The following is a 19,167-nucleotide window of genomic DNA, read 5'->3' on the forward strand; positions in this document are numbered from 1 at the left end:
GTCCCTTTTTGCTGTTTCAATTAATACAATTTCACCTTTGCTTTCGGTTACTCCGCTGACTTTGTTCGCTGCAGGTGCATAATAATTTTCTGTGTTGTTTCATTCCCTGCCCAGCTGGCCCTCAGCTGCGATTCTGCCGAGCTCTGGTCCCGGCTGGCGGCGTGTGTTAACTTTCGCAATTTAACTTTTCAATCAACATTTACTTTTTGGTTTCACTTTTATTTGCATCATTCCACTCTCGTTTTTTGCCCTCCTTAAGGTAATTAAACGTGGTGAGATATTCGCCCTGTTTGGGTTTTATTAAAAGTTCGGGTGACCTTACCATGATGACTCACTGAAGCACTGTTAATTTCTCAATAAACAGTGAGATGGGCTTAAGTTCGAGAGAACTTTATGACAAGTGGGTTTTAATTAGGATTTTTTATTTGAGTATAAATTACATTTGTACCCTGTGCATGTTCTGACAAACTAATCAGATCCGAAAAGTTTGATAATGAATTAATTTTATACTGTCATGTTTAAATGTATGAAAATGATTGTAATATAAAAAGGACTGATTTAAATAAAATAATTAAATATTTTTTAACCGCACAAAACAATAATTAGTGGTAATAAAAACATAAGGAAGGCTAAAAATATTCCTATGAAGACTACTTAAAAGTATCCCAAACTTACACTGCACATCCAGCAGAAGCGAGGCGTTTTGTCGAATTTTCAGCGTGGGATGCTCCATGACGCACAGGATCCGAGCGTTATGATGGGCTCTGTAGACCGCGGGAAGTCGGGCCTCGCTCTTCGCCCCACTGTTGATTTTGTAGCCGTCCTTGTCGATCTGCGGGGAGGGGAGTCCAGATAAATTCACATTCAAAATTTATGCTAAACACTGGCAAATTGGGCCAAATGACAGGCGGCTGCTCGGGCGGCCAATTAGTCAGGCCTGTTATCAGCGCGACATCATTAATTTAAATTAAAGTCCAAGGGCAAGGGCACCCACCTTGCCGAACACTACTCCGTGCGACTCACCACCCAACCACCCACCCACCAAACACCTCACACCACCCACCACCCACCGCCCGCTGTGGCTTTGGCATGGAAATTTTGTTGGCACAGTTTTCAATCAATCATCGGGGGGCGGAGTGGCCGTGGGTGGCCAGTGGTAAGTGGTAAGTGGGATGGGGTTGGGTTTGTGACCAGCCGAACACGCAAATTTGTGGCATTTAGGGTCCGAGCGACAAGCACCCACACACACTCGTCTCCTGGAAGACACTGCCTGGGGCCGTGTGTGTGTGCTTGACAGGTGGAAGTGGGGGCGAAGTGGGAGTGGCGTCGAGCTGACTAAACTCCTGCATTGCTCAACCGAATGTCTGCTTTTCATTATGCTCGAGTGCAAGACAAACAAATTTGGCCCGACCGCAAACTGGGTTCAGCCAGTCGTCCGGAAGAGCCGTTGTTTGGCCGGCAGCCGCTTTTGGCCACACCTAATGTGTTTGTTGGCCGGCGATGCTGTGGTTTTTCCACTCCAGCCGAACGGCCATTACGAATCCCATTCGGACATCCCGCCACTTGTCACTCATCGGATCGGAGCCCTGCCCGGCTTACCTTCTCGCCCTTGATCTCCTCCAGCTCCAGCACCTCGGCGGACACCTTCTGGGCGTGCCGGTCCACGCCGGGGCTGAGGAGCACCTCCCAGGTGAGCGAGGGTCGCGGGTTGCCGCCCTCGCTCACGCAGGCCAGGTTCAGCTCGGAGTTCTCCTTCACGGGCACGAACAGGTTGCTGGCGTCCAGGCGGCGGGAGTCGATCAGCAGATACGGCGGCTTGGGGCGATCTGTGGGTGGGATGCGTCAAGAGGAACATTAGTAAAATGGATAAGCAAGAAAATTTGATAATTTGATATTTACACAAAAAGGCAGTATTACCAAAATGTCTAAGTTAATAAAGAAATTTAATTATGAATTAATAGCAAAACCAAATCTTTTTTCCTTGCTAACATCATTTCGAAAAAAAAATTTTAATGGGTAAATTATTGTTTCGCACTTTGATATTTGTCTAATATCATACGGGCAAACTCAAATTATAAATACTGTATGATAAAAGATCATAAGATCTGTGGTCTCCAAGTGTTGCCTTATCATATTCCTTTATAGATTAATCATTACTTTGGTTATAACAAACATTATAATATTGCAAGTGGCACTTAACGAGTCTATATAGTTTCTGCTTAGAACAAAAGAAAGCTTTTAATTTCGATAATGAATTAATATTAGGTATTCGAAAAATATTTTTCGAAATCTTGCTTAACGTTAAAAACATATAGTATTCCTTTTAGAATGATGTTTAACCTGTGACAAAGATAGCTGAAGCCCTAACAGTAATTTTTGAATCAATAAATGAAGCTTAGGGCAGATTCCCTCAGTTAAGTTGCATTCAGAACATGCGCTGAAGAGAAAAACCCAATGTTTACCAATTCTGGGGCACGACCTTATCTTAATTTCGAGGATGCTTTTTGCTGCCAGTGATGGCGTGGCCATAAAAGCGAGCATTTGCCAGCGCCAACTTGGCCTCGTCCCCGGCTAATTTGGCAAATGGCTCGACACGACCCCTTTAGTATTTGTCTAAGCTGTTGGCCAAGTCGAGACTGGCCCACCCAAGTGGGAAGTGGAAGGTGGAAGGTGGAGAGTGGAGAGTGGGTAAGACTAGGATACTCACCCAGGACGACCAGCTTGACGGGTCGGGCGTTCTCCGTGTAGCGCCTCGTGTTCTCCGCCTCGCACTGCCACTTGCCGTCGTCCTCGAGCATGACGTTGGTGATGGTTAGCGCGCCATTAGCCTCCTTGATAAAGCGGTAGTCGGTGACGCGGGCGGTGCGGTCCATGGCGTGGACCACCTGCAGGAGGAGAAAGAGGAAAGAGGAGCGCTGGTAAGTTTGCGCGGCGATAAAGCTAATGTCATTGGCGGAATTATGCAAAGCGCCTTTTGAAACTTTTAATGCAGCGCATTAAATGCCCATAAATTTCCCCCATTAAATGCAATCCGCCCTGCTCGACGAGCCGGGCGGCGAAACAATTGCATTTAATGTTTTCATATCCATTTATTTACACTTGGGCATCGCTGGAATTTTATTACATCTCGCTCCAAACAAACACAATACTCGTAATGACAATTAAATGAGGACGATGGCCCCCGCCGCCACACATGTTATCCACTGGTAATGTGGCAACAATGAACTGGCGGCTTAAAAACTGTAGCCAATAGTTGTTGGCCATCCCTGCCTGTCTGTCTGTCTGCCTGTCTGCCTCGGGCTTAATGCAAACGGAAATTTATGTGCGCATTCAAATGCTCCAGCCGCAGAGCACAAAAAATTATGAAGAATGCGAGAACAAAAAAGTATGAATATGAATATGAATATATGTGGAAATGTTTCGCACGCTTAATGCGTTTAAGTGCCAATTAAATGTCGGGCTAAAAAGAGCGCGGTCAGCAGAGGGCGGCCATAAATGAAACACGATTTTAATTGCATTTGCAGGCGGAGAGATTAACTTTTGGGCTTGGATTAAGGCGGATGTCTGAGGCGCATTAAATTGCCAGGCTATACACTCCCTCAATTGGGTATATTCCATGTGATCCACACATATTTCGTTACGATTCTTGTTATACTTGATTTATTCACCTACAACCCTACAAACATTTAATAAACAAAGATGAATAAAGATTTTTTAAAAATAAAATCCATTTAATGAATCAATGCTATTTAAATAGAAATACAATCCACAATTTTACACTAGGATTATTCATTCAAAATAAAATGCTCCACTGAAAACTGGCAATATTGACCGGGCAAAAAATTGAACGAGGCACGGGATAGAAAATCCGTAAAAAATCTGTAAACAGAATATTTGTATGGTGCACTTCCGGTTCCGTTTGTGCGTTTGCGTTTGCCGTTGCCAGTTTTTGTTAGAGCTTACGATTCGTACGACTCGCCTGGTGTATATTTTTCAAATGCAGTGCAAATATTTATGCGTATATGAAATTCACTTCCCCAAAAGGGGCTTCCCCCGCCCCCCGCAGAATCGATGTGTGCGTGAGGCGACTTCCGGCGCGCATTTGCCGCAGTCGCCGCAACGGCCATTTGCAGAAAATTTATTAACCAACGACGCATTTGACTGGCAACTGGCAAACTGGCAAACTGGCAAAATGGCAAACTGGCAATGGCAAACTGGCGACTGGCAAAGTGGAAACTGGATTTTGCGTGCCTGTGCAGCGGGGCATTCAGTTGGAAATTTATGAGGTCGATGGCGATCCGAGGCTTTCTGGCGTCCACTGCATCCACTTCCACCAGGGCTAGTGTCCAGTGTCCAGTGTCCAGCGACCAGGCCTTTGGCACCTGGTCGTGTTGGATTTTTCTGGTTTGGCAACATGGTCGCCGGACAAAAGCGTTAAATGAGCGTGGCAAATCCTTGTTTACAGCGTCGAGCGTTTGGCCGGATTACACGCTCGATTGTTTCGGGCCTGCCATTGTTGGCGATCCTCTGACTGCGTTCCTGTTTTCGGGTAATTATGAATTCAGACGCTTTTGTTTTTCCTCGGCGGAGGGGCGGTGCGTGTGCATCTGTGTTGTCAGCTGCGGCGATTCGCATAAATTGCTGAATATTTTGAAGGCGAGCACGCATAACTTTGCATAATTTGTGGCCACGTTATCGGTGGACAGTTGAGGGTTTTGTAATTCTCTAATTGCATTGTTGGCGAACTTTCGGCGATTCGCGATTTACATTTAATTTTGGCCCAACCGCCGTTGCTCCCTTCTGCATGAATAATAATGCAAATTTATGTTATGCATTTTCCGGTTTCATCCTGGCCCCAAATTCACATTCCCCTCTTCTAATGGGGAAAATAATAAATGCCCCTTCTGAGCACACACTTCATTGACACTCGCTGACAATTAGCTTCATACTCCTCCGCGAAAGGGCAATCCCTCAGCTCCAACCATTCCGAGCAGACGCTTATTTCTTTCGAGTGGAGCCCAAGGAGCAGGGAGAAATGGCTACTTATATCTATCACTTGCTTGGAATTGCAAAAATCTTGTCAGCCAACATTGCTCACTGACTGTCGCACTCCCTGCCCCGTCCTCATCCCCAAGCCCATCCTGATCCTCCCCGACCCCGAGCCACTAACTCGAAATTGCTTTCGGCAAATATATTAGCCTCTTGATAATTTCCAACAATAAATTCCTTGGCACTCGCACAAGCAGACGCCCGAAGTGGGAGGATACCGAACCCCGTATCCTGGATGGGATGAACTCCTTTAGCTGTTGTTCCCGCTCGGGGACTCTAATGCATTGTGCAACGCTCTAGAAAGTACAACAAAAGTCGCTCATGTTGCAAGCTGTCAGTGCAACACTTGTCGCATGTCATTGCCGCAGTAGCAATGCAATGGGGCTTGGAGGGAGTGGGTGGTGAGTGAGCCAAGGACCGGAGTCAACGGGTACATGGAGCAACTGGGGATAATCACGAAATATATGTGTTTCTCCAGACCAGACCAGAGAACTTAAAGCCTTCGCTCGGCTACGACTTGATATTCTTTTTCTGGGGTTTCTCCCGAACGTTGCTGGTGGGTTAATTCTGTATCATTTATTTGCTGTTTCTTCAATGTGTTGCTACTGGGCTTCTTATAGATTTCTGCTGTAGATTTTTGCTGGATTTTCTAGTTTCACTTTAAGTTTCCATCGATTTCTCTGTAAAGATAGATTTTTCAGCACGTTTCCAAGTAGCTTGCTCAGAATGTTGCTGTGACGAAAGTTCTCCTTGTGTTTAATTTACACATTAAAAAGATTTTTCTGATTCTTCTCGAACTATTATTCCCGAGTAAGTTTCCCCCTTAAGTTTCTTCGGATTGTTCTATATGTTGCAGGTGGATTTCGGCAGAAGGAAAGAGCATTCGCTTGAGGGTGCGCCGTCCCTTTCGAATGCCCCCAACCTGCAACACACTTGCCCACAATGTTGCCGCATCACTGTTGTAATTGCCGCAGCCTGCTCGTTACTGTTGTTCTATCTCCCGCTCCAGGATGCCACCTCATCCTCGTCCTCATCCGCATCCCCATCCTCATCCTCGGCGCTTACACATGGCTGGCTTTGTTTTAACACAACTAATACAATTGCACCGCTGGGAAATGGCTGCGATGGCAGGCGGAGATGCGAGATACGATGGATGCTGCTCCCGGTGCTCCGGCTGCATTGGCGTTGATTTTATTTGCCATCGGAGCACTCAGAGTTGGCAGGAGCAGCCGTCGACCAGCGCCGACATTGTAACTAACTTAATAAACTTGTCAAAGGTACAGAGCGGCGGCGTGTTAGCAACTTAAGACTCGCTTTCCCGGCTTTCCCGGGATCCCCCGCTTTCCGCCGCCACCACGCGACTCCCCACTAAGTGGCACCGCATTGTCGCTCATTTTCATTTGGGATTTCTGAGGCTGACTGATTAATTTGCCGGCTTGATGTGATTTACGCTCTCAGCTGCACTTGCATCCAGGCCTCGGGATGGCAAGTTGCCCATTAAGGCTGCGTCTTAAGTTCGCTCCTAATTGACTAATGGAGGCTTATCGGGGCGCAGCTAGATAGGATTTGTGCCAGCAAAGCGGGTTTGTTGACCTTAAACCTGAGACCCGGCCATAAATAAGCTGCCAGCGCCACAAAGTGTGCAGCAGGGCGGCTGCAACCATAAAACTCCTATTTCCGACGACTCTGTTGCCGGGTTAAGGTTTATGTCTGGCAATTGTCGCCTGCGAAAAATATGGCTCTATAAAGCCAACAAATTGCCAGGCGAGACAAGAGACAGCGCGGTTAAGGACACCCTGTTGGTTGAGAAAGGGATTCGCGGGATCTGACGCATTTCTCGCCAAATAAAATAGCTAATGCGGGTGCAATCACATCGCTGACGCCGTTGGCAATCCCGAGTTCAAATTGCTGACAGGCAACTTAGTGGCTCCGACGGAATCCAATACGGCTTGCATATGCAAATAACAACAAGTAGGCAAACAATCGCAGCTTGTGGCCCTAACAATGTTAGCCAGCTTCGCCCACAAGTATGCAACTCTTTTCACCGCCACGCGTCGAGTTGCTGGTGGCATGTTGCAGGTTGCAGATGGCAAGTGCAGAGGCAACAGCAACAGCAGCCAGTTAACTGCCACAGACAACAGCAACACCAGTGGCAACATCAACAACAAATAGCTCCGACACGTACACAAAGTGGCAATGCTGCTGCTGGCTGCAACTCTGCTGCTGCAGCTGCCGTGTTAGTTGCAACTATTATTTGCCCATCAACAACTTGGCCTGCCAGCTTGTTGTATTTACACCTGCCCAAGAGAGTGCCTCGGCTGCGGCCCACACATATTTGCAGCAATGCAGAGGCCTACTAACTTAACTGCGAGGCTTGAACGCCAAATTGTAGGGGTTCATAAAGTGCTGGGCCTGCTCTTTTTCGGACCAGTTTGGCTCCCTTTGGAGGTCTACATAGAGCTATAGTAAAATAATTTGCTAAAGAATTCGCGGCTTTCTGGTTATATTATAGTGGACTGCAGTCCACGTAGTGACGAAGCGCACCATGGGAGTGTATCGCAAAAACTAAGAAAATCTACTGGTTTGGGTGAAAGACAGTTGAAAGTGTTGATGGGAGAATGTAGAAATTTTGATCTGTTAGGAATAAATGCTGTTGCAGAGTTCCGAATGAGCCAATTTAAGGAAATGTATTTTTTTTGTAATAATATTTTGTCAAAAAATAGTAGTTTTTCATGTTGAAGGTGCGATCGTCACGGCCTCGTTAAGAGGTAATTTTGTTTGATTGCTATGACCACTCGAATGAATTGTTCAGAATATATATTATAATTGGAATCAAAGACAAAGTTATCATCCATTGTTATAAATTTCGAGTCAGCGATTGTTGATAGCCGTGTAGAAAACAATTATCAAAGCAATTAAATTGTAAAAGTATCTTCGTTTCTTAAGTGGTGCAAAGCTGTCAGCCAGAGCATAAACTATAATCCATGGTGGACAATTTTTCTGAGGTAAGGCCCTTTCAGGAACAACAAACATTCATAGTTTTGAAAAACTGAGAAATCATACAACACTTAAGGTAAACATCATTTCAAAAGGCCTTTCCAACATCACTGATGGGGATTCCATTAGGATTCCGGCATTGCCATGTCCTGCTTAAGGAATTATCTCTGTCGGGACTGTATTTGTTTGCAAAAAGTGTGTGCAAAACATTCTTAGCACTCGGCAAACTGTTATAATTGCATTATGCTGAGAGGTTTTTTGCCCGGCAGCTTGCCACTGTTTGCGTTCGCAATTACAACTCAATAACTTTCGGCTTTGCTGGCGGGTTAACTTTTACTTCATGCTTTCGTTTTTGTTTTTTTAACAATTTCAACTGTAGCCATCATTTCTAGCCAGCTTGTGGGCGTTCTGGCGTGGTAAAAACTCGTAATTAGAAGCCCTCGTAGCTGCATAATGAGGCAATCGAGCAAAAATGCGGCCCTCGAAAGATGAGCTCTGCCAGCGCTTTTGACATCAGAAACTATCAAATAATAACGATTATCCTATTTGCATAATGCGGCAGTTAAGCGACAAAGGACCGGAGTCGCAGTCAGACACAGGGCAAAAGCCCTGCCACTCGAGACGTCTCGGCCAGAATGAGAATAAAGCCAGGAGCAGTCAGACAGACAAACAAAGAACGAAGACGGGAAGTGGGCAAAAGAATGCAGAAGGCTAAGAATGCAATTAAAGTCAGCACAAGTTGGCGGCGCCTGACAGCCTGAGAGGTCCTTTGCATTTCCAGGACCTTGGCGAGAGGCGAACTGTTTGGCGAGGACCACCCATCTCACCTGGCCGTTCTTGTACCACATGCTGGTGGCGATGTCCAGGTCCACCTCGCACATCAGCTTGATCTCGGAGTGCTGCTCGGCGTAGACCACGGACATCTCCTCGGCCTCGTAGGGGTTTGGCGGCACTGGTCGCAGGGGCAGGACCCTGGGCTCCAGCGGACCCTCGTCCTCCTCCTCCTCCGCCTCCTCGCGGCTCTTCCGCGCGATCAGGTCGCTGGTGCTGGTTCCGCTGTCGAACTCCTCCACGTCGTCGATGATGATCACCGGCTCCTTGGGCTTGGGCTGCAGGTCCTCGGGCGCCAGGTGGAGCGTAGACCGCGGCCGCTTGGCCTTGGTTTCGTTGTGGGCCGAGCTCCTGGTGGCCAGGGAACTCGTGCTGGTGGCCTGGACTGTGGTGGCCACCGCTGTGGAGGTGCTGGTCGAGCTGGCCGGAAGCAGGGAGTCCAGCTCGTCCTCCTCCGTCTCGCGGCGCTGCCTCTGCCTGGCCTCCTTGTGCAGCACGGCGCGGTGGGCCTGGTAGTGCGGCTTCTCCTGCGCCCGCCACTTGGCCCACTTGGCCCTGGTCTTTTGGCAGTTTTTGCCGCATTTGGCCGGCTTACCACCGCCGCGGTGGTCAACTGCATCCTCGGCCGACCCGACTGATATGCTGGGCCAGCTGGGGCTGCTGCTCCTGCTCCTGCTGAAGGCTTCCCGGTGCTCGGAGGGCTTTGTTTTCTGCACTGACTTGGCGTTGATATTCTGTGGTTGTGTATAGGTGGTACCTGCAATCGAAAGGCATGCAAACAGAATAAGCCGATTAGGTCGGTAAGTCAAAAACACACGGAAAAACAAAGTTGATGTTGTAATTGGAAAATAGTTAAAACAGATATTTGGGGTACCAATATATTAAAATACAGACATTTCAAGGTTATATTTTTTTAAAGAGAAGCCTACATTTTGCAAGGCTTAAAAAGCAACCGACTAAGGAGACGACAATTAGTGAGAAATTGTCATCTTTCAAAATCCAGATGTATCTGATCCGGATTTGGTGACTGTGTACTTAGTTGCACCTCCAGCTCCACTGGAATTTTCGGTCCCAAACGGCACCAGGAGAAAAAGACTCAAGGGCAACTTATGCTGGGGGGAGTATCAATTACATTGCTTTGTTGCATGTAGAATGCGTTCAGGGCTCATGCATTTATTTTCGAATTTTCAGAAGGCAAGCAGCCAGCAGCACTGATTGAAAAGCCGAGGAAGGAGTCGAACGATGTGGAGCGTCCTTTCGAAATGTTTTCCCAATGCATGCAAATCCTGGCCTAATCTCCTGCACTTTCAAAGCTATTTTCATGCCTAGCTCTGTGCCCCTCGTTTGTTGCTCTTTGACAAGTCTGCTTATTGTCTCCTTCAGATCCAGCCTCGGCTTTCCCCTTTTCCGCCCCTCTCCTGTCACTCTGGATGTCTTCCTGCTAGCACTCCTGTTGTTGTTGATAAATTTACACAAGTGTATGACAAGCTTTCAAATGGTAATTAATATTCATCTGAGACGAGCTGCGAAGAGGACGGGCTTCGGCTTGGGTGTGGCAACTCCCTTCAAAGGACAACTGCCGGGTGTCTTCCTGTGCCCGTTCCCGCTTATGCGATCCCAAAGTCAACTGTAGCCGGCAGCTATCAGCAGCACTGAGAGAAAATGTGTCTCAAACTTAGAATTACAAATTTATTGTTGTATTTTAGATATCTAATAGTCGGATTTGATGAAATAACGCCTTGGCAGTTGATGGACAAAGCCAAATCGGATCCAAAACAGATCCAGATTTAAGATTTAAAATCACCTAAAACGGCTTCTAACAGTATGAATTAATATTTTTTGAACTCAAAGGTCTGATTGATCCATTAAAAAGAAGGACGTTATTTCTGTCACTGCATTATAATGTACTTAGGAACAAATTTTGATACTATAATATCACAAACTTTCCAAATAACTAAAGTCTTCTAAAATTTATCTGTCACCGTTTTTCACAATTAGGAGCACTATGCAGTTTAAACATTTTCGATTATTACATCACTCTTTCAGATAGGGCCTACACTCAAGATCTTTAATTTCGCTGTATACAGTAGTGACATAAGTAATGTAAGCAAGGCTCAGGCCAAGTATTATTTCCAATTTTTGTATGTCTAAGGCCCTCGCACTCTAACTGAGATTGCTGCAGAGTAAACTTAATAACAATATGGTGTTCAATATGACTGTAATCATATGTAAATGTAGTGAGGGTTATTGCCAACCGTACAACCATAAGATAATTGAGGGTATATGGAGATAGAACTTGATATGGATATCTATATATGATATGATTTTCTCTTCGTGTCGGAATGCGGAGCCAATGTCTGTGGTTAGCTGACAAAAGCAGATCTAGCCCCGGGAATAGTCTCTGAACCCTTTCTTCGCTGTCCTTCGGCCCTCTTTCGACTTTCCACTTTCCACTTCCCCCTGCCACTCCCATTCCCATTCCCGTTCCCATTGTCTGGCCGGCGCCTTTGTCTTCCAGCCCTTTTCTCGTCGGCAGGGCGTTACTCATCTCTTACTCGGCTGCCCGTTGGCTTTGTGTTTGTAGCTAAATTAAAGTTGTCATTTTTCAAGTGAACGCACAAAAGTGTGCAATGCGCCTAATAAATTTCTGCCTGGCATATCCTGCTATTCGGGCGAGTCCCATAGGCATAACTAAGGGGGGTTCTGGGGTTAGTTATGTACTAGTCGTAACTCCCTTCCAAGCACACACACACTCGCATTCATGTCCTTGAGCATGTGAGCGCTAAAATGTTTTCACAACAGCTTAAAAGTCGGCTACACTTTCGGCGAGTGTGTGTTTGTTTGCATGCAGCTGTAGTTGTTTGTGCTGTAACTTAAGTTGTAAATGAAGATTGCGTTGGAAATTGCACAGAACTGGCGTTGGCTTCGTCTTCGTGGCCCCGCCCACTGCCACCTCCCACCACCCACCGCCCACCGCCCATGAGATGTGCGTGCAAATTTAATGAAGCTGCCACACACACTGCACACTTGCACACCCGCACACCCACTCCCGCACTCACACTCACACTCAGGCAAACACTCGAGCATGCTCGAGCTTCAAGCTTTTCTGTGGCATACGCTGCGCCGCATAAATTTCTGGGCGGGATCGGGATCGGGGAGTCCGGAGCACTTGGAGTGGGTTGTTTGACAGTTGATAAAACGCCGGTGCTTGACAACAATCAAACGTGCCTTCCACACTCTGCTCATTAGCCCCCCGGGACTGGGCGACTTTCGTTTGTTTAATTTTGCCTCGGCCTCTAGTTCAAGAGCGTTACCGAGAAATCGAAAGTAAGCGATCAATGATTAATGAACTTACTTAAAAATGACCTATAAACACATCTCATATCTGGCTTGTGGTAAGTGGTATTTTACTCAGATACGTTTATTCCACTCCCATCTATCCACATTCACTTGTTAGTAATAAAACGTGTACTTAAAAATGCAGCCACGAATTAATTGCCTGCCTTGAGGCGGTGTCAGCCGCTTAATTGCATTGTTTTTCAAACATTTTGCGGAATAATATTGGTTTTCGATTGCCCTCATAAATCAGGCAGTTTTACGCAATAATTGCAAATAATTTTGTGTAAAAATCGCTCCGCTTTCCAGGCCTTCGCACACACGACAATTATGGCAGTTCAATGGAGCATTACGTGCGGCCTTATCAATATGCAAAAAGCCGTGTACTTTTATGGACTGACAAAACGATGGGGCTACGCGCCTAAGGGCGGGACGATCAAGCGCTGACATAATTACGCGTTCGAACGTGCATCCACATATATGCAGACATATATATGTCAGCCGATTATACTGCCGTGTCGCGGGGTGTGGGTGCCTGTCACATTTAACCGGCAAATTTCATCGATTTCCCACTTTTTCCACTCGTTCCCGGACTTTTTCACGTTGTCCAGGCAAACATGCAAATGACATCGAGTTGAGTTTCATTTCGCGGCACTAGAGTTTTTTCTCACTACATCAACATTAATTTAATGCACTCGAATCTCCGTGTTTGTGTTGTCTTTAATAATATTATTTTTCTGCAAATGCCAATCGTCCAGTTGAATAATTGAAAGGGAAAAGGTTGGCATGTATGTAAGCTGCATTGTCCTGATGCCAGTCCGCTTCTAATTAGTCTGGCTCTCATTGCGTATGCCTATTTGCAGTTCCGAGTGTTTACTTTTTTGCATGATTCCAGCACTGGGAATGCACTCTAGTCCCAAGATCTCGGTAGTGAAGTTAATGTTCATGCTAGATTAAAAATGGATGCAATTTATACAACGAAAGGGTTTCAGTTTAAACTGTTATTTGACAACACTTTAGATTTCGGAATGGAAATGAGCTTCATCCGGCTATATTTTTAACACAATTTCATTATAATGTATTTTTCCAGAAAACCCTTTTCCATTTAAAGGTTTATTCTTGAATCGATCGACTCGGTTCTTTCTGTGTAAGACTGCCCCACCCATTTGACTTACAAGCTCGCAACTTGTTCAGAATCACGGCCCAAACATTAAACAATAACTCGCCGGGCAGTCAATACCATGGCTCAACTTAACTCGACTTGGTTTCCCCCCTCCCCCACCAGTGTCAACAGACGCCCTCGTTATGCAACCCGTTCTGCCGGGATGTGCGTGTGTGTGAGTGTGGGCCTGGCACCCAGCGTTGATTAGGTTAATGTCCTTAAGGCATAAGAACAGCTGGCAATCCCCTGTCTCCATGACCGGGCTCTCCACTCAGTCTCACCTCCAACCGAATCCTGAGCAGCTTATGGTACCCCCCCCCCCCCCTGGGTGGGCAGGTGGGCAGTGGTGCAGCCTGCAACTGGTGAAATGGGAGAGGCGGCTCCTGCTTGCAGTCGCTTGCCTCGTGCATTGTTTAAGTTCCACAACGTCGACAACTTTGCCAACCGCCACTTAATGCAAGCGCAGAGCTCGCAGTCGGGGTCCTGGAAGGGGCGGCTGGGGAGGGGGCGTGGCAGACTGCACTTTGCCTGGTATGCGGTGGCGGCTTTTGCGGCCAGCCAGCAAACAGCAGAGCAACTGCAAGTGCAACTACACCCCCTCATTACTGCCATTGGAAACTAAAAGCCTTTTAATCGCTTCTGAACGCTCTCACAAAATTATTGTGTGAACATGGATATTTGCCGGTCTCATTCGATGCGAAGGTTGTCGGGAAATTAATTGACATCTTACCACATTTTGCTGGCTTCAGTGAATTTTATGGTCCCTGATATTAACGAGAAATGCTGACGTTATCGACTAATTAGCATCTTGAAGGCAGCTAAAAGGGGTTCTGCGCTGCCTTTCAATCTGAATGGATCAATTTGGCGCTGGCAATAATTCGGTATGGCAATAGCTGAATCTTGCCTAACTCTTAATTAAGATAACACATTACATAGCTTCAGGTTTTAATGTTAGTAGTAATTTGTTTCTGAAAGTTCCTGAGTGATGCCTTATTTATTGCACGAGCTGCAGTCTCTGTGGCTCTGTTAAAGTTTAATCCCGGAAAAGAACGGGTCTGAAACAGCTCTTGAAACACTTTTAGTTACTTTCGCCGGCTAAAAGCTACGTGATGCTTTCTCCTGCCACTTTTTGACTGAGTGGATGGGTGAGTAGCTGCGTGCCCGGTTCTTTACGATTATGCATGCTGGGGCTGCGACCTTCGTATGTGGCTATTACGGGGACTGCCACTTCATTGCACAGGCGGCAGCTGCCTCATTACACACACAAACGGAATGCGAGGACAATGTCGGCCACGTTTACACAATGTCGCTGTGAAGACAGGACGGCAAGTCGGTGCAATTGGGCTCCTCCTGGCCAGGTGCGTTGCGTCCTCTGCTTTGCAATTGTGTCAAATTAATTGTCAACTGTTGCAGCCCCGCTCACCTGCCCCCTGGCCGCCACACACACTGCCTGTGTTGTGCTGTGTGTGCTTTGTGCGGCTGTCTCTGTCGTCTGTTTGATAAATTGCATTTAATGGCTGCCGCCAATTAAGAGCAATTTTTGCTGCCGTTGCTGCTCCGCATTTTGTTGCCAGTTTTTGCCAGCTTGCCCCTTTTATTTCGCCCTGTTTCCGTTTCTGTTTCTGTTTCTGCCCGGCAGTTGCTTTCAATTTGGCCGGGCTGCAGTTTTAAAGTGACACCGAGGTCTGGACCACAGCCGACTTGGCCTGCAAGCGAGCGGGCCTAATATAAATTGATAGCTCTCAGGGCCCGGAGATCCCACATCCCCACAGCCCCCTTTCCCCGCCCAGCTGACCACGTTCGGCGGCCATATTTCTCACTTCAGCACGCGCGGCATAACAAAAATTAGATAGAACATTACTGGTCCTGGTATATTAAATGCAAGGAACTCGTGGGTCGGGTCATTTACCATCTATAAAAAAGAAAGAGCTCCTATCTGCCGCTCCTATTTCTGCCATCACGACTTCTTCGGTATTATTTATGTCGCCCGGCGACTCTGCCAAAAAGGTCGGCACTTTGTTCCATCAGCCCTGGCGAGGTTTTACAGTGAGGGTATCCCTGTTTTGTAGTGGGGTTCGCTGGAACCTTGATATGCTTGGGGGCACATGGAATGGTATAGTAGTCTGTAGAAGTACTGAGAAGTATTTGTTGTCTCAGTCAGTATACTACGAATAATAATGTCTTAGAATACATTTTGCTCCTCTTTTTAGTCTTATTAATTTCAAATGGTTCCTACGACAGACTGCTTAAGCTTGAACTTCAAGACATATGGATGTTATACAACTTACTACCCCAGAACATACTTATGTGGTCGCAGTCTTACAATAGAGACAGGGTATTTCCCATTCCCCGCCAAAGGACACGGTGTCCTGCGCCATTCGCCGCTGCTGGTCATTAGGCGTAGCATACTTAGCGGCTACGTGCTGTGACCAGCGCCAACCGCAAATTAAGTATACGCCGCGATGCGCCGGCGCCCCGAAGTATGCTGCAGTTTCGCAGTGCCGAGCAAACAAATGCTGAGGCAACAAACAGCGAGATTCGAGCTCTGGACCTCCGACCGAAGTGCCGGCCTGTCCTGTCTTGTCCCTATGCGAGCAAGAAGTTTCATTTTGTTTGGGCGTCCTTTTGGCTGTTTGTTTGCTCCCCCTGCTGCCGCACCCCAACCCCTCCGCCCCATAGAGCATGAATTAAGCGCCAAAAATGTGCGAGGCACGTAAATAACTCCACACAGGCGCGATTCGGGCGTTTTGGGGGTTTCGGGGGTTTTGGGGGTTTCGGGAGCGAGGTGGCACGTGACCAAATTTCGATGGCAACTTTGTTTGGGATGCGCCCCGACTTTATCATGTTTTCATTTCGCGGCGTTGGCTTTTTAATTTGTGCACATTTAACGGCGGGGGGCGGGCGGTCGTGGGGGCGTGGCATTTCCTATACAATTTTTTGCCTGCAGATGTGAGTCCTCTTTTTTCTGACAGTACTTTTTAGTGCCCTCCGTTTGCCCGGCTGCGGAGCAAATTAATGCAAATAAAACGACGAGTCGCGCAATAAAACGCTGTTGTTTTTGTTAATTTTTGTTATTGCAGAAGTCTGCAGCATAATTTATTTACTTGGGCTTTGACTTTGGCGCTTTTGGTTTGCCGACTATTTTTTCAATGTTTTGCTGTTTTCATGTGGCGTTGGGAAATGCGCAATTAAAATGATAATTTCCACAGTGGCACCACCACCACCACTGCCAGTTTTGGCTGCAACTGCATTTCGCACGTACAGTGAATTATAACCTGCCGCATAAAAGTAAGCTATAATTTAGCGCTTAAATGATGCGTGCTCGGGCGCCCGACTTTGTGAGGCTCCGTAGTTGGGCCCCCGATTCCCAGGCCAAAGCCGGGTGACTTTTTTGCATTCCTAGCACTCGACCATTTTTTATGTGCTTTAATTAATTCGCCTAACCACTGGCCCAAAAGGGAGCCCAGGAAGAGCTAAGCTGGGAAAAACAAAAAGGCAAATCTTATTAACTTCGGCAGACCCCCTTTTCCGCTTTTCCACTTGCACACAAATCCAATAAGACAGCTGGGGGGAGGGGTGGCTCACAAAAAATTCGCATTCAATAAAAATCAATAGCAGGGACGAAGGGGAGAGGCCTGATGAAGAAATAGCCGTAATGCCTTGCTTATTACCTTCCAATTCATTAAACGTGCCGTCGAGCCGACCAACCACTTGAGTCTTCCTTTCAGACCGAATTTCCTCCTCGAAATGGTCAGCCCTTTTCACTTTCCCATCGATGCAGAAGTGGAAAAAACTGAAAAGGTTTTCCGAGCTTTTTCTGAGCGGTTGAGGTAGCAGGGTGTGTGTTTGCGAGTTTTGATTGTCTCTACGGTTCAGTGATTTTTTTGGTTTGAAAAACGAAGGTGGTTATGGATAGCTAAGGATATGTGTAGAACAATAAAGATTTGACACAGGCTTGGAAATATGCTTATAAGTAGTTTGCAATAATAATTTATTGAGGAAACTAAATATAAAATATTTCCTAAGCTGTTTAGCAGTGAGTTAAATAGGAAAAAGACGTCTTAGCAAAATACAATTAATTATACGGTCAGTGCTACAGTAAGTGATGTCCTCATGAAATGTCTGTCACACGGTGTTATTACCTTTTTATGATGCCAGCTAATGTTTCATATTCTCTGACCAGCTTCCACGGCTCCCAATTAAATCAATAAATCACTCGAGCCCGGCGTTCGTTAGCCTAAGCAAAAACCCCCATTTAGATCTAAAACTAAGGCCAGACAACAAAGACAGGCTGACCCATCCATTTAATCATTTTTACACCCTCCAGAGCCCGGTCCTATCAGGCGTAAATAATCAGAAATGCTGGCTAAATAATAAATACATGTGTGAGGGTATTTTGTCTGGCGCTTCCTCGGGTCCAACGGCAGTCCTCTGCTGACCAATCAACTGGCATTAATGGCTGGGCCCACGAGGCACTTAGACTCACATCGAGTGGCATGAAAAATGATGCAGCCGCCACCGTCTACCTTGCTCAAGCAACATGAAAATAAATATTAAATAATCATTTATTTTCACAAAAAGTGTACGGTTTGCTTTCCATTTATTGTTTGCTTTTATGTTTGTTTGCCATCACTTACGCACACACCTCCCTCCGGACAACAGTGCGTATGCGCGTTATGCCGTGAGAGGCGGAATCGCCTTCCTGCTTAACGCCTCAGTGCATTGGCTTTGATTGAGGGTGTGGCTGTGGGTGTGGGAGTGGGTGTGTAGCCCCAGGAACCAGGTCAGCCTGTTTGGCCAGCGGTAGGCATAATGGTTTTTGTCCAAAGTGTTTAGGGAGCATTTACGCCGTTAAATAAATAAGAGGTCGTTTACCTGCAATCCATTTAATTTGAATTGCACTGGTTCACCTCGGGGTTGTCTTTAATGTACTTTAGAAAGAATGTATTGATATCACCTAATCGTTAGTATAACCCTTTAATATTTTAACTTTCGTTTGTCATGATATCTATTTGAAAGCAGAAGCCATAACTTTCCTCCGGCAGCATTCCTCGTGCATTCCGCTGTCAGTCGAAGCCGCAAAGTGCGGAAAAGTGTGCTAAATGCTATGCGAAAATGCACAAATTACCAGCTAGGTGAGCTCGGGAGCCGAGCAGCGAAAAGTAGGTACTCGACAAAATAAATTTTAATAAACAGAGCGCATACATCAAACGACAGGCAAACGCACACACGTGCTCGTTGCCACACACACTTGTGCACGTAATTGGCGGCAAAACAATTAGTAGCATTTTACAGTTCACAGTTCACAGTTGCTGCACATACCATACAGCGCTCTAAAATATTTTGCACCGAGCTGCGCACGAATGTGCACTTCAAAAATACTGTACTTGCTTCTTAATTCTAGGGAGTAATTATATATAATTTATAAGAACTCCTTAAGATTTTAACATGACTTAGGCTAATTCAAAAATAAAAATTTTCAACATCTTCTAAAATTATTTAAGAATACTACAACCAAAAAAGGAAACCGCTGATATTAACTACTGAGTTTTTCAAGATGATTACTTTATTTCCCAGTGTACGGAGCGGCAAATGCTGCAACAAAAGCTGACGAGCTGACTAAGTGGCGAATGTGATGAGCTTTTGGCCAGGAGCGCAGACAGACAGTCTGAGCCGAGAAACAGGTGAGGGCAACAGTTGGCAGGTGAGCCGGTAAAAGCCCGAAAAGCGTTGAAACTTTTGACACACTTGGCAATTGAAATGCATTTGAAGAAGAAAAAAGGCCACCCACT

The 19,167-nt window shown here is 46.3% G+C and overlaps 1 protein-coding gene across 1 annotated transcript in view; it reads right to left on the bottom strand.

Annotated features, from left to right (window-relative positions):
* tei (irregular chiasm C-roughest protein teiresias) overlaps positions 1 to 19,167 on the bottom strand; it is a 123,016-nt gene that overhangs the window by 26,397 nt on the left and 77,452 nt on the right. The window contains exons 3-6 of the mRNA XM_017087841.4: positions 8,874 to 9,634; positions 2,708 to 2,885; positions 1,600 to 1,826; positions 676 to 832 (exon numbers count right to left, since the gene is read on the bottom strand). Coding sequence (XP_016943330.3) covers positions 676 to 832; positions 1,600 to 1,826; positions 2,708 to 2,885; positions 8,874 to 9,634 — 1,323 coding nt within the window. The remainder of the gene's footprint in view (positions 1 to 675; positions 833 to 1,599; positions 1,827 to 2,707; positions 2,886 to 8,873; positions 9,635 to 19,167) is intronic.

This window comes from Drosophila suzukii, chromosome 2R, assembly GCF_043229965.1.
Source record: "Drosophila suzukii chromosome 2R, CBGP_Dsuzu_IsoJpt1.0, whole genome shotgun sequence".
NCBI classification, from domain to species: domain Eukaryota; kingdom Metazoa; phylum Arthropoda; class Insecta; order Diptera; family Drosophilidae; genus Drosophila; species Drosophila suzukii.